At 52.7% G+C, this 26,014-nt stretch overlaps 9 protein-coding genes across 9 annotated transcripts; 4 read left to right on the forward strand and 5 right to left on the reverse strand.

The window, feature by feature from the left end:
- Nucleotides 1-669: 669 nt before the first annotated feature.
- Nucleotides 670-5,005, reverse strand: LMH87_002398 (uncharacterized protein; the record flags this gene model as incomplete). The annotated part of the gene is made up of 3 exons (XM_056193845.1): nucleotides 670-886; nucleotides 936-4,564; nucleotides 4,619-5,005. 3 exons carry the CDS (start codon nucleotides 5,003-5,005, stop codon nucleotides 670-672), a joined length of 4,233 nt encoding a protein of 1,410 aa, XP_056050841.1.
- Nucleotides 5,006-6,955: 1,950 nt separating this feature from the next.
- On the forward strand, nucleotides 6,956-9,784 carry LMH87_002399 (uncharacterized protein; the record flags this gene model as incomplete). The annotated part of the gene is made up of 6 exons (XM_056193846.1): nucleotides 6,956-7,577; nucleotides 7,633-8,796; nucleotides 8,855-9,160; nucleotides 9,222-9,388; nucleotides 9,444-9,507; nucleotides 9,714-9,784. The coding sequence occupies 6 exons, from the start codon at nucleotides 6,956-6,958 to the stop codon at nucleotides 9,782-9,784; spliced, it is 2,394 nt and encodes a 797-aa protein (XP_056050842.1).
- Nucleotides 9,785-9,967: 183 nt separating this feature from the next.
- LMH87_002400 (uncharacterized protein) lies at nucleotides 9,968-10,838 on the reverse strand (the record flags this gene model as incomplete). Its single annotated transcript, XM_056193847.1, has 2 exons — nucleotides 9,968-10,177; nucleotides 10,245-10,838. 2 exons carry the CDS (start codon nucleotides 10,836-10,838, stop codon nucleotides 9,968-9,970), a joined length of 804 nt encoding a protein of 267 aa, XP_056050843.1.
- Nucleotides 10,839-13,205: 2,367 nt separating this feature from the next.
- LMH87_002401 (uncharacterized protein) lies at nucleotides 13,206-14,895 on the reverse strand (the record flags this gene model as incomplete). The annotated part of the gene is made up of 2 exons (XM_056193848.1): nucleotides 13,206-13,513; nucleotides 13,575-14,895. 2 exons carry the CDS (start codon nucleotides 14,893-14,895, stop codon nucleotides 13,206-13,208), a joined length of 1,629 nt encoding a protein of 542 aa, XP_056050844.1.
- A 1,424-nt stretch (nucleotides 14,896-16,319) lies between these two features.
- LMH87_002402 (uncharacterized protein) lies at nucleotides 16,320-16,947 on the forward strand (the record flags this gene model as incomplete). Its single annotated transcript, XM_056193849.1, has 6 exons — nucleotides 16,320-16,458; nucleotides 16,514-16,562; nucleotides 16,613-16,675; nucleotides 16,734-16,804; nucleotides 16,858-16,877; nucleotides 16,945-16,947. The coding sequence occupies 6 exons, from the start codon at nucleotides 16,320-16,322 to the stop codon at nucleotides 16,945-16,947; spliced, it is 345 nt and encodes a 114-aa protein (XP_056050845.1).
- A 74-nt stretch (nucleotides 16,948-17,021) lies between these two features.
- Nucleotides 17,022-19,672, forward strand: LMH87_002403 (uncharacterized protein; the record flags this gene model as incomplete). Its single annotated transcript, XM_056193851.1, has 11 exons — nucleotides 17,022-17,103; nucleotides 17,160-17,274; nucleotides 17,332-17,534; nucleotides 17,594-17,663; nucleotides 17,716-18,283; nucleotides 18,342-18,698; nucleotides 18,755-18,777; nucleotides 18,836-18,889; nucleotides 18,938-19,241; nucleotides 19,448-19,510; nucleotides 19,571-19,672. 11 exons carry the CDS (start codon nucleotides 17,022-17,024, stop codon nucleotides 19,670-19,672), a joined length of 1,941 nt encoding a protein of 646 aa, XP_056050846.1.
- Nucleotides 19,673-19,876: 204 nt separating this feature from the next.
- LMH87_002404 (uncharacterized protein) lies at nucleotides 19,877-20,548 on the reverse strand (the record flags this gene model as incomplete). Its single annotated transcript, XM_056193852.1, has 1 exon — nucleotides 19,877-20,548. The coding sequence occupies one exon, from the start codon at nucleotides 20,546-20,548 to the stop codon at nucleotides 19,877-19,879; it is 672 nt and encodes a 223-aa protein (XP_056050847.1).
- Nucleotides 20,549-21,338: 790 nt separating this feature from the next.
- LMH87_002405 (uncharacterized protein) lies at nucleotides 21,339-23,505 on the forward strand (the record flags this gene model as incomplete). The annotated part of the gene is made up of 2 exons (XM_056193853.1): nucleotides 21,339-21,914; nucleotides 21,970-23,505. 2 exons carry the CDS (start codon nucleotides 21,339-21,341, stop codon nucleotides 23,503-23,505), a joined length of 2,112 nt encoding a protein of 703 aa, XP_056050848.1.
- Nucleotides 23,506-24,194: 689 nt separating this feature from the next.
- On the reverse strand, nucleotides 24,195-26,013 carry LMH87_002406 (uncharacterized protein; the record flags this gene model as incomplete). Its single annotated transcript, XM_056193854.1, has 4 exons — nucleotides 24,195-24,681; nucleotides 24,739-25,056; nucleotides 25,124-25,476; nucleotides 25,564-26,013. The coding sequence occupies 4 exons, from the start codon at nucleotides 26,011-26,013 to the stop codon at nucleotides 24,195-24,197; spliced, it is 1,608 nt and encodes a 535-aa protein (XP_056050849.1).
- Between the last annotated feature and the right edge of the window lies 1 nt (nucleotide 26,014).

Raw genomic sequence — 26,014 nt, forward strand, 5'->3', positions numbered from 1 at the left:
GGTGTCTGTATTGTATCGCGTGTTCGATGAATTGTCGAGGCGGGGTATGGGTGCCCAAGCTCGAATGGGTGTCGCGGTGTTGACGAGTCTACTCAAGTCAATCGCAACCTGATGATCAAATTGAATGTTTCTATCCTCCGTAGAAGGAAAAAGTAGCCCTGATGGCGGACGATGGCAACGTTTTAACGGCAAAAAGGATGGTGCAAGTAGAAAAAAAGAGTCATAAAATCTGGTGGTATTTTTACCCCGCCAAAGACAGGAAGCTCCCACTACAGCGTCATTCCTCAGGGTGGGGTGGGGCTCCCTTGCACTCGTGCCAGGCCTGGTCATCGGCCTGACTCCAGCAAGCCGGTCTCGGTCTTGATTGCAGCAATAAATCAATTCCGCATTTATTATACATTTATGGTATATTCAACGCTGTAATTAGTACCGCTCCCTGCGGCAAGATTCCTAGCCAAGTCCGCAAGGTAAAATGGCTAGCTCATAATACATGTCTTGCCAAACGCCGTTGTCTCGTTACTCAAAAAAAAGGCCAGTAGGAAAAGAATTAATATGACAAGACGGAAATGAACACGCTGACAAAAAACTTCAACAGTGTAACGACGGGGAAATAGTTATGCTGCGTCATCGTCGCCAAGCGCCTCACATGATGCTATCCAGTTTTGCTGCTCAAGGCAGACTCAGTGGCTCGCCCTTTTCACATGTGAAAAGGTTGATGTGATGGTCGCCTCGCGCCGCACATCCAAGGATCGGACGGTGCGGGTGGAATGCCGTCGCCGAAATGGGCGAACTGCGGTTCTGCTGCAGAAAGCTCGAGTACGGCTCCAGCCGCGAGAGCTCTGCTCCTTCAAGATTGAAGATTTTGACCGAATGCGTCGAGGTGCCGCTGCACACGTTAGTACGGATCCCACATCATGAAGTTATGATTGACTTACACTGCAAATACTGGCAAGTGCTCGTGTGTGCTCGCTGTGCGAAGCGTGTCCCGCGTCGTTTGGAACGACCGCAAAGCCTTGTCCATTCGGATGTCCCAGATCTTGACTTTGCCATTTCGACTAGCGCTCATAAGCTCGCGCTGGCCGCCTCGCTGCATGTGAACAGCCTTGATCCATTGACGATCCGTCTCATCCTTCCACTTGCGGACCATTGACTCTTGAGGTCTCATGCGAGTGTCAAAGACGCGAACTGCTCCGTCGCCAAAGCCGGCTACAAAGATGTCTCCAGTCATTTGATCCGAAGTCAGCGAGGTAACACACGATCCAGATCGAGCAGGAATGTCCATGACACACGTTTCGCTCGCGGCGTACCACACACGAATGACGCGAACATCTCCCGCAACAAGGACTCGGCCTTTGACTTGCTGCCAGTCAAAAACCATGCCCGAGTTGACATTGCTCGGTACCATGTGCGTCAATGCTCGCCACGACGTAGCCAGTGCAATTTCTCTGTCGGAATCGTAGTTGCGGTAAATTCTAATGACGCCATCCGATGAGCCCGTCAGCAGCATTGCCTGGTCATCTTCGTTGATAAACTTCATATCACTGATGCGGGAGCCTTCAGGGTTGCCGTTCGAAAACTTGCTTAGTCGACCCTGTCGCTTCCAGTCCCAGACCATGACAGTGTTGCCATTATCGGACACGGCCATGTGGTCTTCATATTGATGGAACGTCATCTTTGCGGGCTGCGCGCCATTGTTGACAATGCCAAGCTGGTTGTTCCAACGATGGCTTCCTGCAAACTGTTTGAGAGGCTGCGTTTCACGCAGAATCGTCTCATTTCGCTGCCTTCTCCAAAGTCTCTCGTTGTAGTTGGTGCTGCCGGGTTCGTCTGCCTCGCTATTCTTCATCTGCGGTTCTCGAAAGTACTCGGTGGACCAGTCGAGAAACTTGCTGACTAGAGGCAGGGTGGGGGTCTCTGTCAAGTCCCGTTCTTCAAATTGCCCAGAAACAGGCTCACGGACAATGTGATACGCGGCGGGGGCACCAGAAGTGTCATTTTGCTCAGGAGGCGCGGAAGCTTGATCCGGAGGAAGAGGAGTATTGGGAGATCTCGGCGGTGCCATGGAAGTCGTAGAGCCCGATGGCGTAGTCGGTCGAGATTTGTCCTCAGTACCAACAAACGATTGGAAGAGGAGGCTCGCAGTTCGCCGGAGAAGGCCTGGCGATGGCAGAGGGGCTGTGACAGGCGCACCATTACCACTCATGAGACTTCTTCGCTGATGAGCAGTGGCCGCACTCTTGAAAGCGGCGCGGTTCGATCTTCTCTGAATGTCGCGCATCAAGGAGTGAGCCTGCTCGCCAATGGATGAGTTGATGAGGGCATTGTGCATATAGTCGACTATGACAGTAGCCGAACGTTGGACATCTGGGTGAGGGTCTACGCTCAATATCAGAGCGTGCTTCCAGCAGGCCATGTAGACGCTGTTGTGCGAAAGACCGTGAGCCGTAGGTTTGATGGTTCCATCCTTGTTGCGATTTTCAGCTCGTGCATAGTGAAGGCCCATTTTGTGCTCGTGACCGTCGTCTGGTGGAGGGAAGAGCAGGTAATCCTTTTCTTCCTGCAGCTGTTCATACGCCGTGACCAAAAACTTGCTTTCGAAGCGTACAATAAAGTGTGACAGGAAGACTAAGAATTCCTTGCGCACCATAGGGCTGCCATCAGTTCCCATGTCAAGAATCGTCCAGGCAATTGATTCTTCAATCTTGGCCACCTCTTCCGTCAGATCTGGGATGCCGAGAAAGGTGGTCATTGCGTGAATGACGGCTGCGCGTACTTCACAGCAAGGATCCTTGGTAAGGCATGCTAGCGTCACGTAGGCGTTCTCTCGAATGCCGCGCCATTTTGCCTCTGGGAGATCTTGCCAAAGCTGACTGATGCACAAACATGCCCACTGTCTCAAGAGGTGGTTCTCTTGGTTCTGGATGTGGGTCAGGCAGTAAGTCATAATGTCAGTTTGGTTACAGATCATCTGACCGTTTTGGTAGTCCTTGCAAAGCATAGCCAAGATAAAGGCGCACATGGCCTTGTGCTCATCACTGTCGACAACTGGCAGTGCCTCGGTGGGCTTCAGGATCTGCGCGAAATAGCCATAGCCATTGTCCTTGGCCAAGTCTTGCTGGCAGCTTATATCAACGGCGATGAGTCGAGCCCAAATGAACACCATGACAGGCTTCAGCTCAGTCGCGGCTGACTGGAGCAGCTTAAGCACATAGGGGAAGATGCCGATGCTGAGAGCCAATTGCACTGACCATGGGCCCAAGTCCAGAAATCTGCCCAGAAGAATAAGTGCACGAACTCTGTGTTGCTGACTCAAGAGCACCTGCAAAACCACGGGCAATTGATCCGGCGGCTTTTGAGCAACAGCGTCTCCACGCGTCAAGTAGACCTCAAACGCAGTCAGTTGTTCGGTGAAGAAGGTCGAATTTTGGTACTCGTATTCGGTGCCATCGGTTTCCTTCTTCTCGAGCATCGGAAGCTGCGCGAGCGCCATGTCTACAGCCAGGTCCCAAGTCTCCCAGAGGGGATGCTGATGCGTGTCCGGCAGCTGCGGATACGACTGAGGGTGGCAGCCGTAGACCATCATGACTCTTTGAGCGAGGAGAAAGTTGCGAAACAGCGCCGCAACCATGAGATCCTGGCGGAAAAACTTTCGAAAAAGATCACGCGGAAGCGTAGTCCAGGCGATGCTATCGGTGATGGCTGTGAATATCCAGTTGAGCTCACCCAGTGGGGTTCGCCGCTCCTGGAGGCGACCTGGAAGCTTCTTGGCGCGCTCTGGCGTCAGAGTTGTTTTGAGCGGATTCTGAAGGACAAAGAACCAGAGGGCCATCTCTATTGGGGTGGTAAGACACGCGGTAAACAGATCGGCGGGGAGGAGCGGGTTCGTCGGGAGATTTTCCTTCGCGGCGCAAGCGGCCAGATGGATATAGGGGCGGAAAGCCGTTTTTTCGTAGTGAGGGTCACGCTGGGCCGTCTCCCTTTCCTCGTCCTCGTGCTTTTCGACAAAGCGATGGTAATTGTTGAGGATATTGCCTGCCTCGGAGCAGTCCCATACATAGATCGTGGGTGCTTGTAACCAGTGCTGCAGGTCATATAATGATACTGGAATATACTGAGTGTAGGTCTTGTTGAAGACCCAAATTTCACCAGAGGCTGTGGGCTTGGGTACACCGTGACCATTGTAATGAAGCAAGACGCGCTCTTCTTTGGCATTACGGCGCAGCGAGACGCAAAACTTTTTCGTCTCCTCAACGGACGGATCTAGATACTGCTTGTAGCGAGCCCTGATGGCCAGCGTCTCGTACTGAGACTGCAGGGCCTTTCCGATGTTCTCCAAGGCCTTCTGAGCCGGGGGAACGGTCGGGTCGGTCCATGCTTCGAGCTTGGCACCAGGGTTCGTCTTGAGCTGGTCAGGCGGCTCAACGCCAATGTTCAGGCAGACGGCGAGAGCGGCAGAGACAGTTTTTAGACGGTCTCTTTGACGCCAGTCGTGGAGCTCAGTCTGGAGAGCTTTGGGTTTACCGGTCGTCTCGTGTCGCTTGTCGGTAAAATACATGCACCAGTTCTAGACAGAGTCAGCACGCTCGGTTATCGTCATGGGGGAATAGCGCAAACGTACGCTTGCGAGTTGTGTAATGATGTGTTCTGATTGATAGTGATCTTCGAAGCCATGTCTGGCTCCCCATTCGGGGATCTCGTCGTCGCCCTGCTCCGACTCGTCTTGCTCTTGAGGTCTGGCGTACTCGCTCTTGGAGCGGATGAGCATGGGCTTATTTGGGCGCTGGGGCCGTTGGCTGCCTATGTCGTCTCTGATCTCGACGCTGGAGGATAGACCGTTCTTGCGGCCAGGTGCGCTGGAAGGCCGATGATCGCGGTCGTCGGGACTGTGGTTGCGAGAGTGATCCTGCGACCTGAACCTCGAGGGCTCGCCATTTATGCTGGCGGGATTGCTGCCGTGGCTGTGGCCGTTGAGGACCACGCCGTTCGTATCAGCTCGCAACGTCATGGTTGCAGAGACGAGTACGAGACTCGCACAATGATGCCTCTCGACGTCTATAGATAATGTGAGGTCGTGTAGCGGTGCGGCCGAGAGTGCGGTCGCGCCCGCAGCTTGGTGATGGGGCTGGGGAGCCGAGCCGCCCGCAGCTGGCAGATGGGACTGCTGCTAAAGAACGAGATTGGGCGTCGCAAAGGAGAAGCCCATGGCCAGGCAGCTAGAGAAATGGGCGATCCCGCGGCTGGCGAAGTTGTAGCTCGGATCGATGAGGAGCGTGGATGGACGCAGCACTCGTGGATAGCAGGTGTCGGTCGGATGAGCAAGTGAGGCGGGCGGATGCCTTGGTGCTGGTCCCAGTAGGTGGTAGGTACCTACTGACTGGACAGACTGGTACTGGTACAGTCTGCAGTGTGGGTGCGGAGCGCTTCTGGCAGTGGATGCAGAAAGTGGATGTCTTGTGCCACACCAGCCTCACCCCGAGTTTGCTGGCTGAGCCACACCTGGGGAATTGCCAGGACGAGCGCCACACTAAGCTGCCTCTACTGGTACAGTACCTACTGAGTACACTACAAGTACGGATAAGTACACAGCGAGACTGAATAAATTTGTGAATGAGCAAGTACGAGGAGGAAAAAGAAACAGGCAGCTGGACTGGACGACAGACACTACGTATTTATCGAAAAGCTAGTTTATTGCAGATGTCTTGATTGGGGGTGTTACAGCGCTTGCGCCCGTGGCTGTGACCCGTGAACTAGAAACGCCGATACGAGCCGTACCACACGGAGCCCTTTTCCAGGCAAGCAAGCATGATGAGACGATCTCGTCTGCTGCGCAGGGTCTTTGCTCTGATTCGTGGCGTCTGGCTCGGGACTGTGGCCAAAAGAACGTACTTTATTGGGAGCATAACAACCTGGCGGCCAATTTACTGTTGCCTAATGACAGCCATACAGCAACGTTCGGCCTCATCACTCAAGAATACATCGTGCACATATACTCGGTTTGCCCAGCGTCTCGTGTCACCTTGCCACCGTGGCGTAGCGAGCACGCACTGTTCGGCGGAGGTTGCCTCCACAAGTACTCAGTACACCCGCGCCTGTTCTGTCTAACCCGCCGAATCATTGTGATGCGAAATTTAGTAACCTTTTACCCTATTTTGTCGCAGCCCTTTACACTTATCCCCCCTCGCCGGCACCAGCCAAGAACCATCGTCGCCTATCGCCAAACCTCGTGGCAGGGCGCCCCTCGCCGTCCATCCGCCCTGGCACGCCACCGTAATCCAGAAATAACCAAGGATCAGCTAAAGAAACCCCGAGGATATCAAGATTTGGTCTAGTGACCAACATTCGCCCGACTAGATTGCTCAATTTGTCTTGAGGATCCTGTGGCGTCAAGGCTGTGCTATGCTACACACCATTCCACAAAAGTCCCATACCTGCGTGGGCCAACTAATGACCAAGAAGTTACACGAGAGTTTGCGAGGAGGATAATGAACAACGTTTCACCATGATTGACATCGCAAACATGACAAAAAAAATCACGATAAAATGATGAGATGCGACGAGCAAAATGTGGAAGAAAGCACGGCCGACACGAGCAATAAACCAGTCAGCGAGAAACAGACACAGTCATGTCTACCTAAGAAGAGTCTTGATCGCCAAATATGAAGTTCCAAGCTTAGTTAGAGCGAGCATGGTGTACGGATAGCCTGATTAGCATTTTCGCCAGTCATCGCCCAGCCGTCAATCGATCTTCATCCACGGCGCGCGCTTGCGTTGGAAGCCTGACATCATAATGCGTACGCAAGGCTCTCCCGGGCAACATAATCTCTTAGCGGCCAGCCACCGTGGCGGCCGCAACCTGCCCGCCCCGATTCTAGAATGGTATAAGAACGCCTAGCATCACCCTGCTCCTCATCGGCGACACCCAACCTACATGCCAAGACAGATCGAATCTTGAACAATGGGATCGGCAGACGACAAACCAGCCGTACCAGGCGCCACTCTGAACGTCGCGGCTCCGCGCAGCAGCAACGATAGCCTGCAGGACGAGCAAGTCCCAAGCTACCAGGCCGTTGCCGACCAGCCACAAGAACCCCCAGCGCCTTTGCCGGAAATCATTCTCGATGAGGACGCCATCTTGTTGCAAAGCAAAGACACAAATAATATGAATTATGGCTTTGACGTTACCGAGAGTCGATGCCTTGCGCATCTCAAACTGCTCCATGCCATCCATACAATGAAGGAGGATGTTGGCTACTCGGACGGGCTGTGGGGAATCTGGGACAGCCTTGTGACTGATAGCAAGGGGTCTTTCCTGGATTCCAGCGGCGTCTTTTCTGACAACGAAAAGGCCAAGATGACTGACGATGAAGAGAGGAAGCTGATGCTGAGCAAGCTGCGCGAAAAGAGGTGGGCCATTTTTGTCGCACGAGCTGTTGATCGCTATGAGGCCTGGTGGAATGCTCAGGAGATCATGATGCTCACAGAAGAGGATATGACTGTTAAAGACGGCGACAACTACATGCGGTTCCCGAGCACAAACCGTAAATTTAACTGGCAAGCGTCCACGATGCCTCCTCTTGGTCAGTCGCCCCTGCTGAAAGCGTTCCATCGCACTGATGCTAACTCACAACACAGACGTTCTCATGGTCATGCACACACACATGCTGAACCCTCGCGCGTTCCTGGAGGATACCATGCGATATGGTCTGAGCAGTTTCTGGGCGAGTGGGATGCCCTGGGAGCTGATCAACACAGCGATCGCGAACAACTTCACCTACAATGCCTCCTCCGACACCCAAGCGGCTTGGGTCGCCAAGACCGGACGCAGCTGGCAGAACCAGGATGATCCTCCGACGAAGACTCTCAAATGTCCATACTGCCCTGTTCGTTACGAAGCGCCGTGGACCACGTGCGGCAAGGACGACAGTGGCGGCTCCTACAGATCCAACGACTTGATTGGTGAAGGATATGGTGATGGCAAGTTCAGCTTCGTGTGCATGTCATGCGGCCAGCACAACTACAAAGAGCTGCTTTCGGTCTCCAAATTCCTCCACGACACCGCATTGCTCCTTAATAATTCCGTTCCTATGCCCGGGACGATTCTGAACCCGCAGCAAGGACGACCTGAGCGAGATGTCGTCCGTTCAACTGCGGACAATTTCCCCCGCACATTTCCCAATCGCATGATTCGCAAAGCACTCCGCATCAAAATCATGGAGCTCATCCAACCTGGAGGCGGTCATCCGCACCCGACAATGGATACTATAAAGTTCCTCATCGAGGAAGTCACCAAGGACAACGGCGCGATCCGCAGCATCGACAACGCTCCGGCGCACAGACGAAACTACGGCATGCAGCGCAACTCGCGGCTGTCCACGCGCAAGATGATGAGCCGATACTGGGAGAACTTTTCGCCTTTTGCCCTCGACCTCTGCGGCGCCGTCATGCGTCAGGGCATTTTTGTCGAGAAAATGGTCAACTTGGATTGGCTGCACAGTCCGTCGGCCAAATCAACGATGCAGCGCCTCATAAAAAAGTACCAGCGCTTCTTGTTCATCATGGCAGGCTATCCAGGCCAGATTATCGTGCCGACCCTCGACGTCGACCTGGCCTGGCACACGCATCAACTCCACCCTCAATCCTACTATCAACACACGGTGCGCAAAATGCGCAAGTTCATTGACCACGACGACAAGATTGATGAAGGCGAACTCGGTGAGGCGTTTGCCTTTACCACCAAGAAGTATCAAGAATTTTACGGCGAAGTCTACAGCGAGTGTACTTGCTGGTACTGTGAGAGTAAGTTGTAACGTGCATTGACTCGTGCTACCATTTAGACTAACACTAGAATCAACAGCTGTCCGTTCATCGCTCGTGTCCTCTATAAGCTCGCTGCTGAAAACCAAGGATCACAAGGTTTCCGAGAAATTCCACAGCTCTGGCGCTGCGAAGCTGTGTCCGCCTGACAACTCGGCGCACGTCTCCGCGCACAACGCCGTGCGCTTTGCTGGCATAGCCTCTGCCGTAGACCAGGCAAAGCGCGCTCGTCATGCACAAAAGGTCGAGGAGGAATACCAAAAAGCACGGAAGCGCGCAGCCAAGAGGGGTCGTGAGCTGCCACCCAAGGATGAATACTACAACCACTGGGGCTATGCATACTACGGTAGGTCCTGTACTGCGTCTTCTACAGCCACTGACAGTTTGCTAATTGTGTCTTGCTTCAGCCTACGGGCCATGGATGTATCCCATCTGGTTCACAGGCGGCATGTATTATGGTGCTGATCCCTGCTACGTCGGTGCCGGCGCTGCATGTGCTGCTGGCACTTGCGGCTCAGCGGCCGTCGCGGCCGGCGCCTGCGGAGGGGCAGGAGGTTGTTCCAATGGTGCTGGGGTAAGTCTAATTCTGGATTCAATAATTCGAGAGCCAAGTCTAACTGTGAATCTAGGGCTGTGGCACGGGAGGCTGCTCCAATGGCGCATGTGGCGGCGGCGCTGGCGGTTGTGGAGGAGGTGGTGCTGCATGTGGTGGTGGTGGTGGCGGAGGAGGCTGCGGCGGCGGCGGCGGTGGTGGTGGTTGTGGCGGAGGCGGAGGTGGTGGTTGCTAGTAACATTCAGCGATTGTAATTCTATATGTCTTGGTATTCTTGATTAGTCTGTAATCCGACGCTTTCGATAAGTCTCTCGCTGACATGTCGTAACCCTGGTTTTCCTTACAGCTGTTGTCGTGCAGCAACAGCGCATCATTACGTCTGCTGAACGGAAGCGCGACAGTCTTTACATCGATTGATTTATTCTATTTCGTTTTGCATCTTAGTCTGTTTGGCAGTGGAACTGATATGATTGACGGTGTATGTTTTGTATGTCTAATTTTGTATATATACCAAAACCACAAGTGGTCGAATGAAGAAAAATATGTAACTGGAAAGAAAATATGTACTTTGAATGTCTCAGATCAACTGTGCACCCTTTTCTACTTAGGGCCATCACCGTTGCCGTAGGGGCTGAAAGTGTACTGGACGCCCAGGCCGGAGAGCTTGGGGCCACCGTTGTCGAGGAGTACCTTGGAGTTGTCGGCAGTGCCAAAGTACGAGTAGCGGTAGACGCAGTTGTTGTTGTCCAGGAAAGGAATCGCCTTGCGAAGGAAGTTGCTCTGCTCGTCAATGTTACCGGTGCCTTGGAACTACAGAAAGTGTCAGTATATAGTGCCAGACAAAAGACTTGCGATGATGGTATCATCGTGCACCTACCTCAGTAACCCAGACGGGACGTCCACCGGCCATGGAGCAGACCTTGTTGATGTAGTTTTCAAAGTCGTGCTCGTACGCGGCGCCGCCGTACCAGTGCACGGGGACAAAGTCAATGTGGCAGCCGCTGCACTGGTTCAGGAAACTCTGCAGCCAGTTGAGGCCGGCGGCGGAGACGGCCGGGGCGCCGAGCTGCGCGTGGCCGCTGAAGGGTTCCATATACTTGCGCCAGGCGTTGACGGCGTCGCCGACCGACAGGTGCGCCTGGTCGGCGCGGTCGGGCTCGTTGAAGGCGAGGAGGTGGCCGCTGCCACCGTTGTTGAGCCAGTGGTTGGCGTTGTCGAACCACTGGTTGGTGTGGTAGCTCTGCGTGCCCCAGAGCATGGGCACGTACTCGGCAAAGTTTTGCTTCTGGTTCGTCGTGCTGTCCCAGTTGTACTGCCAGTTGATCTCGGACTTGTGGCCCAGCCAGCTGCCGCCAAACTGCCAGATCGGGACGTCGTCGTTGGCGGCGAGGCCGCGCTTCGGCCACGGGTCCGCGGAGGCCTGGCCGGCCAGCAAGGCGCCGGCGATAACGGGAGCAATGAGAGAGAGCATTTTGCCAGGGACTTTTGCTTCTGTAGGGCTGTAAGGGAGTGTAGAAAGCCGAGGTAGCAGTGCTGGATGAGTCGAGCTGAGACACGACACTTCAGCAGCGAGATGGGCAGGACTTATATACTACAATCTAGCACGCCATTTCCATCTCAATTTGAGGATTCTGCTCTTCCATCCTCCATGCTTCCTACAAGTCATTCCTTCTCGGCCCGAATGAGATGCTCTCAGCAATCGAGGTGCATTTCTCGCGCATTTTTCTCACCCTTTGGGCTAGAGTTGGCCCTGCTACCCACGATATCCACACGCCGTTTACACATCTGGAGGTTCTGATAGGGAGACGAGAGTCTTCAATGGAGCGAATCGGTAGGTGATTAAACTATTGTCCGGTAGGAGTGGGATGTAGCGTGTTCGGTTTGGTCTGGAACACTCTTGGCAGGTCAGCATTGTCAGATGGCGGTACTTTATAGATCCAGGCACACCAGGTACCCGGCGGATTTTCGATGGAGGTATCCTGCAGGAACGTGGATATCCATAATAGGCAAATCCTTTGCTGCGCTAACACCGGATGCTTTGGAAGCTGGTGGACCGCCCGCTTCTTGGCAGGAGGTCTTGGAGCTGCAGACCACGGAATTGTGTAGGGCTGCCATTGTTCCCTTGCTCACGTGTCGGAGATGCTGACATGGGCATGGTTGCTTCGTAGATTTATCAGTATTGCCTGCCCGCCCGCCGCTCTTGGCCTACTGCCGTCACCAACATCCTCAAATCGGGCCGTCGCGCCCCACGACAGGCGAGCTCTCGTCGCAACGTGGTGCACTACTCAGTTTTCAGACATCTCGTCGCATTACATAACATTCCTTTGGCGCTATTGAAATTTTGTCCAAGGCTATTCCAAATTTCTCCAGCAAACTCGTGCCACTGCATAGCCGCCATACCTTTCGTGCGAGTGGTCGAGAGCAGTTGGGGGGGAGAACCTCGGTATGCACCTTGGTCAACTGCAGTCTAAACCGATGCTGCCCCTAATAAGCTGGCAATTACAAACTTTATTTCCACTCGTTACATAAAGCGAACCGACGGCAAGCACGTTGATAAAGGTGTCGAGTTCGTTCAACCTCAACCATCCTATCTCGATTTGGCAGCTGCCGAGGAGTGGCGCTACTAATGCTGACGGCTCCCAGCCAGAGCTAGGCACAACCAGGCAAGGCAAGCTACTGTCTATTTGACAGTCAGCGCTTGACTTTGCGTCTAGCCTTTTTCAGAACGGTAACACGGCACCGTGATGCAATATATATGTTGACGTATCGCCCGAGCTGGGTAAGTGATTGTCAAAACCGTGACCGCTTGCCGGAACACTTCCCGTATCGATGGGTATAAATAGGTGCCTTTGTCCCAAGTATTGTGAATTTGCGTAGTCAAAACCCGAAAACTTGTTCAATACCGAATTACCAACGTTCTAAAACAATTTATCCACCATGTCCATCATTAGCCTCCGCCAGGCCGTTGTCGCCGTTGTTCTCAGCATGGCAATCGGTGCCGCTGCCTCTCCTCTGGAGGATCGCAGCACCTGCTGTGGCAGCCAAGCCAACTGCCCTTCCCACTGCGTCCGCGTAAGCAGTTCCGCCTGCTGATTCCGTAGTGTCATACCTTGCTGACCTTTTTATGCAGTGCTTCGAGTGCTAGATAACGCTTGGCTGGAATGATCGCTTAGATAGTAAATCAATGTGAATCCATCCTCTGCAACACTCAGGCTCTACTTCGCGCATGATACCCCATTCGCTTCTCTCAGTTAAAGAAAGATTTTGAGCTTTTCAAGAGCATCACCCAGCAGTTTCTTGGCCTGTTTGAGTTTGGCTCTGGACACCAATCCAGCTCTGCGGGGTTCCTTGCGCAGTATCGATCGTGTACGAGCTGTACTCCTCACACTGGAGCTGTCCACCAGCTGCAAAACTAGAATGTTCTCGCAAATATAAAAGGTGTCCACAATACTACGTCTACTATCTCTAACCGAGCCTTTGAGCGCAATGGCTGCTAACGAATTGGATTATCATATCTTCGTGATGCATGCGTCAGTTTGCATCAGCTTGAGTCACGGTGCGCCAGGGGCCAGCACAGATACTGCATCAAAGTCAAAGATCAGCCCCAAAAAACATTGCCGCATAGAAGGTAGCAGAAAACGGTATTCCTTAGTTCATGGCAACATTCTTATCCCGCGCCTATGTCGTGATGGTGCTGTGACTGTTCGCATTTGCTAGTCGTTGAACATCTTTTAGACCCCAGTGGCATGTAGGCAATTTGTTCCTGCCAAATTGGTAACCCTCAAATATTTCGTTACTCGCGCACTCAAGTTGCAAGTGAACCCCGAAACTGCTAGTGCTATCGTCTTAAAGTTGAATGAAGCTTGTGGTTCCTCATTGGAAGCACGCATATGAGAGTGAGCAGAGCCCAAACAATCATTGTCAGCCAGGTGGCGTGGAAAGCGCCCATAAATGCCCTGATAGCGCCTTTATGCCATTCTGCTGGGAGCTGATCCAAGTAACTTAGATCGTCCAGGAGCCGACGAATCTCGCCACGCGCATTTAGTCTTCCCTCGAAGATTTCCCAAAGCCCACTGCTGAGCGTATTTTGATACACCGCAGATGCTACGGCGAGGCCGATGGTACCACCAAGACTGCGAGCCAGGTCTGTCGCTTGTTAGTGTACATCTCTATAGCTAAAATGAATTCACACACCGCGACTACTCACATATCGTCGAAGTGGCAACAGCCTGTTGCGCATGATCCACCGCCGCAATGCACGCTATCTGTGTGGTGGTCAGCACCGCTGTGTACCCGCCCCCAAGCAGAAACAGGCCTGTGTAAGTCAACCAGTCTCGGCTGCTCTCATGCTGGAAAGTAAATATGAGGGCACCGGAGCCCATGGCGATTATGCTTGAAGCAGTCAATCCGACGTATCGCCCAGTCTGTTTCATAACATGTCCAACACCAAGTGCCCCCAGCGGCATGCTGGCGGGGGAAAATAGCAATTTGATCCCGGCCTTCGTCGCTGACTCGCCCCGCACCTGGAGGAAGAGAGGTACGTAGAAGGTTGCTGCCATCATGATCATGACACTGAGAAAGCTGATGGAGAATGACGCAAAGACTGTCTGGTCTGAGAGAAGTCTCACAGGGATAATTGGCTGCTCTACTCGTCTTTCCCTTCTGATGAGAAGCGCCAAGATAGCAAGAGACATAGGCACCGCAGTCAAGGGCAACGGGTGCGTCCATGGTACTATACTCCCGCCGGAGCTGAGCCCTAGCGACAAAATCACAACGAATGCAACTGTGAGTAGAGCTCCGAGGTAGTCAATGCGGGCGAGCAAGCATTTACTGGATTGTTTCGGCTGAATTTCTACCAGGAAGTATACCGCCACGGCACAGAAAACCGCGGGGGGCACCTGGATGAAGAACGCCAGTCTCCAGCCCGTTGCTGTATGGTCGTGAAGGAAGCCACCAGCCACACCACCGACCATGCCTCCGATACCATACCATAAATTTGCGATCCCCTGGAACAGACCCCTTCGGCGCAGAGAAACTAAGTCTGATGCCAAAAAGGTCGCGATGCAAACGAGACCTCCCCCGCCGATACCCGCAACGGCGCGCCCGAGAATCATGGTATACTGATCCCGCGCCACGCCGCACACGAGATTCCCAGCGGCAAAAAGAATGTTGCTGGCCACAAGCCCAGGACCGCGCCCCAGGACATCAGTAAACCGGCCGCATAGAGGCTGAGATGCTGCGTTCCCGATCAGGTAGGCTGCAGCGACCCACGAAAACATCTGCAGCGAGTTGAATTCGCTGCTGATAGGTCCGGATAGGGTGGCAATGATTGTGGAATCGATGGCCGCAAGGAAAATACCCAACCAAGCTGTACACATTATAATAACGAGCTTTGCCAATGGCATATCTTGTTGAACTATCGTGGTTTCCTCGCCTTCATCATGCGTCGTTTGGTACTTGACCTGCGTCGCGCTACCTAACAGAGGAGTACTGGCATTCGGAGCCACAGCTGGTGGGTTGAGTACCATGATAACGAAGCTTTTGAAGAAAGAGAGGAATATAGAGGTGCAGTTTATTTCTGCCTCGAGCATTGATCCATACGTAGCAGCGGACAGTCGCTGAAATATATTCCCATGGGCGCCACGGGCAGCCGGTCAAGACAGAAGCAATTAACACCCTACTACAGATAGCGTACATCAAATGCATGTCTTGGTCGAGTTTCACGTCCATGCGACAAATTAAGCCATTTACAGCACCAGAAATGCGGCATTCAAGAGCCATTTGAAACCTTGATTCAGGCAAGACCAGCGTGCAAGGAGGAAATTTCCCGTCCCGAGTACTTTTGAGGCGTCGTTTCGTTTATCCAGACACAGGTACGTCCGTCTATTGACAAACTGACTGAAGCGAGGTGGCCAGGCATGTGAGTGACAAAATATGACCCCGCTCGTCAACGCAACTAGCGGGCGGAAGTAGAACTACTTATCTTGCTTTACTAATAAGTGTTCTTTTTTTCTTCGCATGTCCTAGACACAAGTATTAAATTAGTTCCTTTTGGCTTTGTAGCATCTGACGAGGCAAACATCGGACACCAGTGAGCTGCGCGAAACCAAAGTAAATGACATCTCAACAAGATGAACTACCAGTGGCTTATTTGTGCAGAAGAGGACGTTGGAACAAATGTCCTCAGCTCTAGAATTAAGTACCCAGCTGCTGGGTAGGTAGTTAGTCAGTAGTACTGCGCGTGTCTCACCGAGGATGTTGTCTCAGACAGACCTCTGGGGAGCGCGGAGCTGCGAATCCGAGCCATAGCATTCGAAAGATCTTCGTCAGTGGTATCTGTGGCTTCAGCCTCTCCTGTTTCCAGTCGCCCATCCTTTGCGGCCTTTGCAAGTCTGCGTGCCAGCGAAGCTGCAACGCGCAGGGTATGAACACTGGCAGGGACCAGGGGGCTGCGCGAAATATGACCAGGGTGCATGTATATCGTCCATACCAATTAGCAACATCCAGGACTACACGGGATGTCGCAATTCTTGCTGCAAGGTAATGCATGCACCTACTAGTTCAGCTGGCTGCAACTCACACTAGCGCCTGCAATATGCCGCGCCAATGCGTTGCAATTACTTTCGTGTAACTCGAAATAAGCATTGTCGCAGACGGATTGGCTGAATTAGAACACAAAAATGGTATCCTAGCTATATTTCCCACCCTAGCCAGAAGATGAGCAACACATCTGCATGCAAATGAAGTCAATCCTTCCTCCTAAACGGCGCCTGATTTCAGCTCACGCTTTACGTGTAGAAACACAGTTGCTACCTAGAGGTGGGAATTTAGAAAGCCAAGGGTTTCTCCGATTCTGCCTTTTATATAGCTAAGCTCCGCACCACATGAACAGGTATTCGCCTCCAATATCGATACTGCTGATTCTGACATGACACGCTTTGTGATCAACAATATGACCTCGAAGCCGCCTAAAGTGCTCGTGGCAAATAGAGGTGAAATCGCCGCCCGGGTCCTCTCAGCAGCGCGGGAGCTGGGCATGCCAACCGTTGCCATCTTTGCCGCTGAAGACAAGTCTGCAGGGTATCATAATAGTAGGTATTCTGAAGAAGATGAAAAGATTTGGCGATCAACTGATGACTTTTCCAGAAGCCGACGAAGCGCTTCCCGCTTGCGCTGAAAGTGACCGTACTCCTGTGTACGCCGACACTATCAGCTGCCGATGAGTCGCATCTAATCATGGAGTAGTGATGCGTATTTGAACGCCGATCGAATTGTGAAAATTGCCAGAGAGCAGCGTGTGGACCTCATGTGCGCTTGAGGTACTCTTCTAAATACCCCGAAGAATTGCTGACAATGTGTCCTCCAGTCATCCCGGATACGGCTTCCTCTCCGAGAATGCGGGCTTTGCCGAGCAAGTTCGTGCAGCAGGCATGAAATGTACGTTGTATCAACTACTAGAACACCCCAAAGTGTTGACTGGGTCTGTGCAGTTGTTGGACCGCCGACCGAGGTGATTAAGAAAATGGGCGACAAGGTGGCCGCACGCAAATTCGCACAAAGCCTTGCTATACCAACAGTAACCGGAACTGAAGACGCTTTAAAAGACGTTGAAGAAGCTTATGCATTCGCAGAGAGGGAAGGGTGCTGACGGTTCATGTCCCGTGCTGTTTGTAAAATAGCTAAAACTCCTCCGTTCAGCTGTGGCTACCCTGTCGTGATCAAAGCGAGTCACGGGGGTAAGAACCCAAGCGAGGAAGAAAAGCTCTACGTCAACTATTTAACACATCACTAGGCGGCGGGCGTGGAATGCGAGTCGTCCATCGAAAGGAAGCGATGGCCGACGCCATCTCAGAAGCGAAATCCGAAGCGGGCGTGGCCTTTGGCAGCGACGTAGTATTTGTTGAAAAGTATGAAACCGAAAGACTCACGAAACAGAAAATCGATCGCTAAAAATCTTCGAATAGGTACCTTGGCCGACCGCAGCACATTGAAGTCCAGGTTCTCAGCGACGGACAGGGCAATCATATTCATCTGCATGAACGTGATTGTAGTATTCAACGCAAACATCAAAAAATTATTGAGATTGCTCCTGCAATGGGGATATCCGAGGCAGTCCGTCAGGGCGTCACCGACGCTGCTGTTCGTCTTGCGCAAGGCCTAAAATACGGTGTGTCGTGTGCCAATTTCATACCCTTCAATTTCAAGATTTGCTAATAAACCGACTAGAGAATGCCGGCACCGTCGAGTTTCTGGTGGAGGGCGAGAATTTCTATTTCATAGAGATGAACCCACGAATGTAGGTCTTTCACACGAGCTGAGAATTTGCGACGCGCATTAATCCGGACTAGTCAGGTTGAACACACCATCACAGAGGAACTGACGAGGGTCGATCTTGTTGCAGCGCAGTTGCGCATTGCGTGCGGCGCTACTCTTAAGGATCTCGGATTGGTTCAGGATAAAATACTCCCCAAAGGCTGCTCCATCCAGTGTCGAGTCACCACAGAGATTCCGTTGGACGGCTTTGGCCCCGACAATGGAACGATCGGTCGGTGTCGGCTACCCGCTGGAAATGGAGTGCGACTTGATTACAGCGAGTGCTTTATTGGTGCCCAGATTGGCTCCTCTTACGATTCCCTCTTGCTAAAGTGTATCTGCACAGGCTCTGATCGTGCCTCCGCCATCAAGAAAGCGATTCGAACGCTGCGTGAAATTGATATCCAGGGTATCCAAACCAACATTGACTTCTTGGTTCGGCTTCTTGAGCACTCGACCTTTTTGAGCGGTGCTTGCTGGACTTCGTTCGTAGACGATACTCCAGAACTGTTTGTTGTGGGTGGCGAAGTTGTGCCCAAGCAAGGCGTCCTGCGATTTTTGGCCGACGCGGCCGTGAATGGCAGCCGTATTCAGGGTCAAACGGTGCGAGAAGAGCAATAATCTCAAGTCATGGCGGAGCTTTTCTAATCGTACGCGACAGAAACCGCCAGCGCTCAAGAAGAACATTTTCATCGGAGAATTGATCGATCGAACTACTGGAGAGCAGATATCGACTGAAGATCCGTGCCGCGACGGATGGCGCAGCATTCTCCTGCGCGATGGCCCGCGAGAGTTTGCGCGACAGGTGAAAGCTCACCAGAAGACACTAATTACAGATACAACATGGCGTGATGGACAACAGTCTCTTCTGGCAACGAGAGTACGGACAAGGGATTTAGAGGCCATAGCCAAGCACATGAGTTATGCCTACAAAGACGCCTACAGCCTGGAAGCTTGGGGAGGAGCCACTTTCGATGTCATGCTTCGATTCTTGTATGAAGATCCCTGGCAACGTTTGGTAAGCTGCACTATAATCCATGACTTCAACCGTGCTGATAATAGTTACACGCACAGAGAAAGTTGCGAGAGCTTGTCCCGTACGTCTGTGGCCGCTGTACCCTTTTTGGTTCACCTGCTAAACTTTCTCGTATGCAGAAACATTCCGTTTCAGATGCTACTAAGAAGTACGAACGGGTTGGCATACTCGGCGTGAGTAAAGCGTGCCTCAATGTGCGGCCGTTTCTAATGACATTTGAGACTCCCAAAGAATGCCCTCTTCCACTTCGTCAGCTTGGCAAAGCAGACAGGCATCGATATTTTCCGCGTTTTTGACTGCCTCAATGACTTGGAGAATTTGAAGGTAGGAATCGAAGCGATTCACGCAGCCGGAGGTCTTGTCGAAGGAGCCATCATGTATACAGGTGATATGCTTGCGCCGGGCACCAAGTACGGCCTCGAGTACTACATGAAGATTGTCGACAGGCTTGTAGAGTACGACATCCATATAATCTCCATCAAGTCCATGTCGGGAGTCATGAAGCCAGCCGCAGGCCGTTTGATCGTGAGGGCAATCCGTGCCAAACACCCGCACATACCTATTCATATGCATACCCATGATACGAATGGCACTGGCACCGCAAACTGCGCTTCATCGAATATTTTTATTAATTCACCACAGCGATGGCTGCACGAAAGCGTGAAAAAGCAAGACCAGACGTCAATAAAGAAGTGGCTTCTCCAATGGTTGGTCGTATCGTGGGTATCAAGAAGAACCCGGGAGATGCTGTGGAGGCTGGTGATGTTCTGATCGCTGTGAGCGCAATGAAGATGGTAAGCGAAACTTTTTCTTTTCCTTGGCTGAGAGCTGTAACTGGTGGCTAACTAGAACAGGAGGTTCATGTCAGTGCCCCGGTGCGCGGTCGCATAGCTTCCATTGCGGTAGCCGTTGGCGACATGGTTGAAAAGGAAGACTTGCTGGCGCGAATCGAATAGTCCGCCAAGATATCGCGCGACCTGGTTACGACAACATTGAGTAGCAAAAAAAGCGCCGCTGCGTAAATGGGCTGAAAGATGAAATGTGGCGACTTTGTAAGAATGACAGTCTTGCGCGCCAGGACAAAGCTTGCTGCGTGGTTCGGTCTGTACATTGACAGTACAATTTGAGCCCGGCTCCTCGAAAGAGCCAGTCTGAATGATTCAATCCTGATACCTTTTTGTGACACCTCCAGAAACCTTGTCTCTTCTTGGACCCTTCAGTCCTTTTCTCTTCTTCCTTCGAGTTCCACGCCCCCGGGATCCAGGCACCCGAAGATGTTGCAGCAAAGATGCTAGGTATCCGCCATCTTCCTTTGCTTCGTCCTTGTCAATTCTATGCTCATCTTGTAGCGTGTAGGCGCGAAATGCTTCAAAGTCTTTCCAAACTTTGACCTTTGGCGGCGTCGGCCGCACGTCAATCATGCGCCGCACGTCAATCAGATCTATAATGTTGACCAGCGTCTTCTTCAATTCCCTTTTGCATTCTGGAATGGTATCGTAGCAAGGCAGGCCGACCTCGTCGCATAGAGCTCGGTACCCCATGAGTTCATCTTCTTCGGTGACAACGGCTGATATCGATGACGCAGCGGGTAGCTGCGCTGAGGCTGCAGGTAATTGCGATGACGAAAAGTAGTGTGTCTTGATCTCGGCCCGCATAGCAATGGTACGCTCCGTGGTATATTGCTGAGAGCCCGGGACCCATTCCTGGGACGCGGCGAGCCGTTTGAACTCGTCGTCGAACGGCGCGGCATCGTCGGGGGTGAATTTTTCGAACTGGGCGAAATGCGATTGAGAAGAGGGCGGGATTTTCATCTCTACCCCCGTGTCCGACATCTTGTCAGTTGTCTCTATCGTGAACTCTGTAATTAATTGCAAGTCGCGAGATGTGAACAGGAGACGCGTTCACAGCCTGGCTCCTAATTTAACTTGACCCCTGTCCATCCAGCCCCGTCCCCATCCCGACATCGGATGCATACACGGCGTTTGCAGGGCAATTTTATGTTTTCAAAGACATCTTGCCATATCAATGAAAGAACGGACTTCATCCTTTCCCCAGCTGCCGATAACATCCTCAGAATAGCTGCACTGAGGCAATGAGGGCATTGTGATAACGTTTCCCCACGCCCCCAACTACCCAGGAACTGCCGATCGCCAGCCTCGTTTGTTAGCGCGGGTGCCTACTTTAAGGCCGCAGTTGGCCATAACAAGCTAACAAAAAAGGTAATCGCCAAGTAGAAAGGGTGCGCGGCCAAGATTTTGTTCCTATGTTGACCGTTGACAGTGGTTGAATTGGCTCGCATGGTCTGTCGTTGTGCTCAGTGTGCCTGCGCAAGCCCGCAGGCCCCAAGCCTTAAACAGGCTTCAGCGGTCTAACTATGTCGTTTTGGGCGAGATCACGAGGCCATTCGGCATGCTCGTCAGTGCTTTTCTTCCAATCCGCCGAGGGCAGCCTGCTAGGCAGAGACGTGTGGGGGGCGGCTGAATGCCTAGACCAGCCGCGAATCAGCCTCGCTCAGAAGTTTCCAGGGGGATAAATGAGAAACGTATTTCTTCATTTGAAAGAGTAGGAAAGGACTCAAGCTGATACTCTATCGCAAATCGAACCAGTCTCGAAAATTTGATCATGGAACTTCAAGAAGAGAAGATGTCTACAGACAGCTTCACAGAAGAGCAAGAGCAGGCGTTCAGAGCCTGGGTGGACCGATTCAACTGGAACTCACGGCCATCGCTGAAGCAGGCCAACGACTTTTTGAGACTCAAGTTTTCGCTATCGTTCCCCGAGGATGCATTGACTGCAATCATTGATGAGATGTTCATTGTGAAAGACCCTCCTTCAGCCCGGGAATTATCTCCGTCTCCCCCGCTCCCACTTCAAAGCATCGAGCCTGGTACGCCCCCTCACACGGGCAAAATCAAATTGCGCGGTTACGGTATGAGCATTACACATCGCTATCCAGGCCAGAAGGATGTCGAGTTCCCTGTCCTGGTCGCCGACAGAGAAGCCGGTTGGAAGGCGCAGACTCTCCTCATCCGAGAGTACTGCATGCTGGAGGCTATAGAAAGCCTCACGAACAAGCCAGAGTGGTGGCGCAAGATCCGCGATCCTGAAATTGCGGCAAAATGGAGGGCAGAGATGCTGGCGATGGATTGGGACGGGTTTCATTCACACGCAGACTTTACGCCAAATATGGCGGATGCGGTTCGTTTCCTTCCAAGACTTGTTCGCGTAAGCCTTTTGTTAACACCATGTGCAGTGTATCGAAGAGTTGCTCTTAAAGGCAGACATGTACGAGAAAACTGGTCTGATTCCCGTCTTTGACTACTCGGCATGCGTTCTCAAGTCAGACAGCCTGCTTGACGCCGATCTAACGAGTAAGCTTGCTGAACAAGTGAAGCCTCTGGAAGACGTGCCGGAGGCGGCAAAAGACTGGCATCCTGGAAGCGACAACAAGGTGCTTGATTTGGTTCACCCGTCTCTGTGGCCGTTGGTATTCGGCAAGACACGCATCATGCCGGATCACGAAATTGGCCTGAACGATTGCATGCGCTTCATCGGTGCCGGTGACGTGATCCCCAAGCCGAAGGAGAGCGAGAAGCAAACGTCCACCTTCTGGAACGACCGTAACGTTGCGACATCATCAGTCAACTTTCAGTGGCTGCCGTGCAATGTGGAAGTCGGCCAAGACGGCAACGCACGCATCACAAGCTACATCAACAACCTGCATCCTGTTGAGCACAAGGGTTTGTATCCGGTGATTGAAGAATTCATCTCAAAATCGCTTCCTGCTTGGGACTTTGTGTATCGATGGCCCAAGGAGTTTCCGTACCAGCGTCTGTCAACCATGGAGGCCGGCCCTGAATGCACAGTTCCCGAGCTGTGCGAAGCGTCGTATGAATGCACTCCGGCCAGCCGGCCCTTGGAAGAGGGCGAGGCGGAAAGGGAAGAAGACGAGGAATACGAAGACGACTACGAAGGATCCGCACGCGAGCAGCTCGACACGAAATGGTTCTCCGAGACACATCCCTTGAAACTCCCCGACGACAAGTCTGATTTTCGCTCCACCGACGCCTACAAGGGCAAGGTCAAGACGACGGGGTTCTTCGACAACGCCAGCCGCCTCCAGGTCATTGTCAAGCTGGCCAGCATCCACCTCACCCCCGAGAGCCCGCGCTACGACGGCGGCTCGTGGCACGTCGAGGGCCAGCACAACGAGCACATTGTCGCCACGGCGCTGTACTACTACGACAACGACAACATCACCGAGTCGCTGCTCTACTTCCGCACCTCGGCCGACTCGGAGGAGCTGAGTATGAACCTAAACTACATGCAGAGCGACGTGCGCTCCATCGCGCGGACCTTCGCCGTCGAGCAGAGCCACGAGGCCAGCACGCTGCAGGACGTCGGCTCGGTGACGACGCGCGAGGGCCGCGCCGTCTTCTTCCCCAACCTCTTCCTGCACCGGGTCGCGCCGTTTGAGCTGCAGGACGGGACGCGCCCGGGCCACCGCAAGATACTGGCGCTGTTCCTCGTGGACCCCAAGGTGCCCGTCATCTCGACGGCCAACGTGCCGCCGCAGCAGCGCCACTGGTGGCCCGGGGAGGGGTATGTGAGGGAGCAGTTCCCGCTGCCGGCCGAGGTTGGGGAGATGGTGCTGGGGAATGTCGACTTTCCGTACGGCGAGGCCGAGGCGAAGCGGATCCGCGAGCAGCTGATGGCGGAGCGCAGGACCGAGCAGGCGGACTTTGTGAGCAACCTCAAGTCTGTGGAGTTTGGGTTCTGCGAGCATTAAATGGTGTTGTGATGAGACGGCGACTGGTGTGAACTGGTAGCAAGTTGGAAACCAGGGAGAGTCAAGCAATAGTGACCCATCTTTGCCCACTGGAAGATTGAATAAAGAATGATATATTGTAGCTCCCTCGCGTAAAATAGTCCCCGGTGACATTGGACTTGAAAAATCGACAAGGCCCAGTGCCCATGTATGAAGATGCTAGTTTGAGGATTTCCGCCTCTCGATGTCGGAGCTGCTTTATGAACCGATCGCGTTTATGGTAGACCAAACGGTGCTAGTATCTTTGATTTGCTTTTGGACAGATTGTTCATCTTGGAATAGTTGCTATGCTAAATGAGTGGCGATAGCCACCTGCAGCCCACACGATGACCAGCGTAATTGATGTTACTAAATTCGGACTATTTTCTTTTTTAAGAAAAAAAAGTCACTTTATTTTTGCCCTTCACTTGACCTTCTTTACTTCGCAAGCTTTACCATTTCTCCGACCGCCACCAGTACATTGGTGCGTGGCGTCCTTTAGGCCCAAATGCCCGCTATACTTTTCCAAACAGTTTCAGAGATAATCTCCAGACGTTAAATCGACATGCTGTTAACAAACCCTACACACTTTGTTCCAATTTCATCTCGTCTCCCCCCAGAATCTAGCCATGCGTCTTATTGTCGACAGTTCCAACGACAGCGACCGCGGATCATGCACCTCTTTGCCTTTTGGAATTCTTTATCTTGTCGTCGTAAATCTCTTCCTGAAGACGCCTGCTCCTCAGACTATTCAGTTCCTTCACCAAGCAAGCGGCAGCAATGACGCGAAAGCTCTGCAGCTCGCCCGTCCCGCGATTTGTCGACTTTACTCCTTCTCCAGCTTTGATGCAGCCTACAACCAAGCACGCCCAGGACAAACGAATTGCCTTGTGCTCGTTGGGACTATCGTCGTCGCCTTCATCGCCGAAACTCGCCGCAGCTTCGTCGCCTTGGTCGATCCCGTCGCGCATGAGCTTGGTGATCCATGTCATGACCCTGTCGCTCTCCTCTTTCAGCTGGATAGACGTCTCGCGCTGCTGCCGGGACTGCACACCCTTTTTGTTGAGAATCGAGCCGCAAAAGGCCTCTGCTTCGGAAATGCAGTTTCTCGGATTATCGGAAAAGTGCCACATGCTGTCCGCTATTGAGTCCTCATAACTGTCCAACGTCAGACTGAGCGCGTATGGCCGGGTGGATGGAAGCAGGCAGACTCACAGTGCTCGAATCTTCAAGGCTTGTTTAAAATGATGACTGTAGTAAGTCCTGATTCCGAATGAACGCATATCAGTACGAACTCGTCCCATCAGCTGCGCCCATACCGACGGACCGTCTGTCGTGGTGGGCCTGTGTATGTCTTCCTTCCAGATCTTCTTCTCATCAATGCCATGATACAGCCGGCCTAGTATCTTTTGCGATTCATGATACCTTTGTTTGACAATGCCCATGCCGTTTACGTCCTCATAATCGTCCTCTTCAGCTATATGGCTGATTTGGCCAAGATCGTAGACATGGAGTGGAGGCGCGGGGGCGAGGCTTTGCATCAACGTTAGCCATGGCCCAGTAGGACAGCTCTGGCCGTCAAGAGGATTGTCACACTTACAAGTCGGGACGCGAGCGCGGCGCCCGAGGCATCTCTCGCCAATCCACTGCAATACCAGTCTTGGAATAGTCGACCGCAGTTGAGTGGAGCTCGGCGAGCTCAATGCATTCGAGGTCAGCAGTCCCTTCGTCTTGGACGTCTGCAAGAATCTGATGCCTGATTGCAATTAACCCCAGAATGTCTGACTTCATAAAGTCAATAAAGAAGTCCGCAATGTCATGGCGGGTAACTGCCCTATTAAGGGACGGGGCGACCACGCGTGCATAATCGGCAGCTTCATAAACCCTCCCGGGTCGAGCGCGAGGGTCCCAAATGACATTGTACAGGTCTCCGTCAAGGTCTCCACCACTCAGCTGGCTAGGTAAATCGCGTGTACCTTTCTGGCTGAATACAATGCAGTTTCTCAGTCTCCTCAAAGGATGCGATTGGGGGGGCCTCACCATTTTCACGTATTGAATGTCGCCCGGGTGGAGAGCTGGGGATCGCGTGACGATAATGGGACCATCGGTCAAAGTGGCGTCCATAAGCTCGCCGCTCTTACCTCGTCTTTCGTCGAAGCAGACGTAAACTTCCTTTTCCTTAAGAAATCCAGTCTCGTCCATGACTCCAAAAAGCGTTACGCCTTTCGGGACCGGGATCCGTGCTTTGTGTTTGAGCAACCGCAGTTCACGCAGGACAACGTGCTCCACGACAGACTTGAGGAACGCATCGCAACGGTAGTCGATATCCATCTTGTCTAGCTGCTTTATGAACGACGCTAGGTTGATGGCATTGCCGATATCCTGATATTGTAGGAAAGTGCTGGTATTGAGAGCCGTAGCAGTAACGCCGCGTAGAAACTCAAGCGCGTCATTTTGGAGTGCCAGGAACCATGAGTCGTTAGTCTCCATG

This window comes from Akanthomyces muscarius, chromosome 3 (assembly GCF_028009165.1).
Source record: "Akanthomyces muscarius strain Ve6 chromosome 3, whole genome shotgun sequence".
In the NCBI taxonomy this organism is placed as follows: domain Eukaryota; kingdom Fungi; phylum Ascomycota; class Sordariomycetes; order Hypocreales; family Cordycipitaceae; genus Akanthomyces; species Akanthomyces muscarius.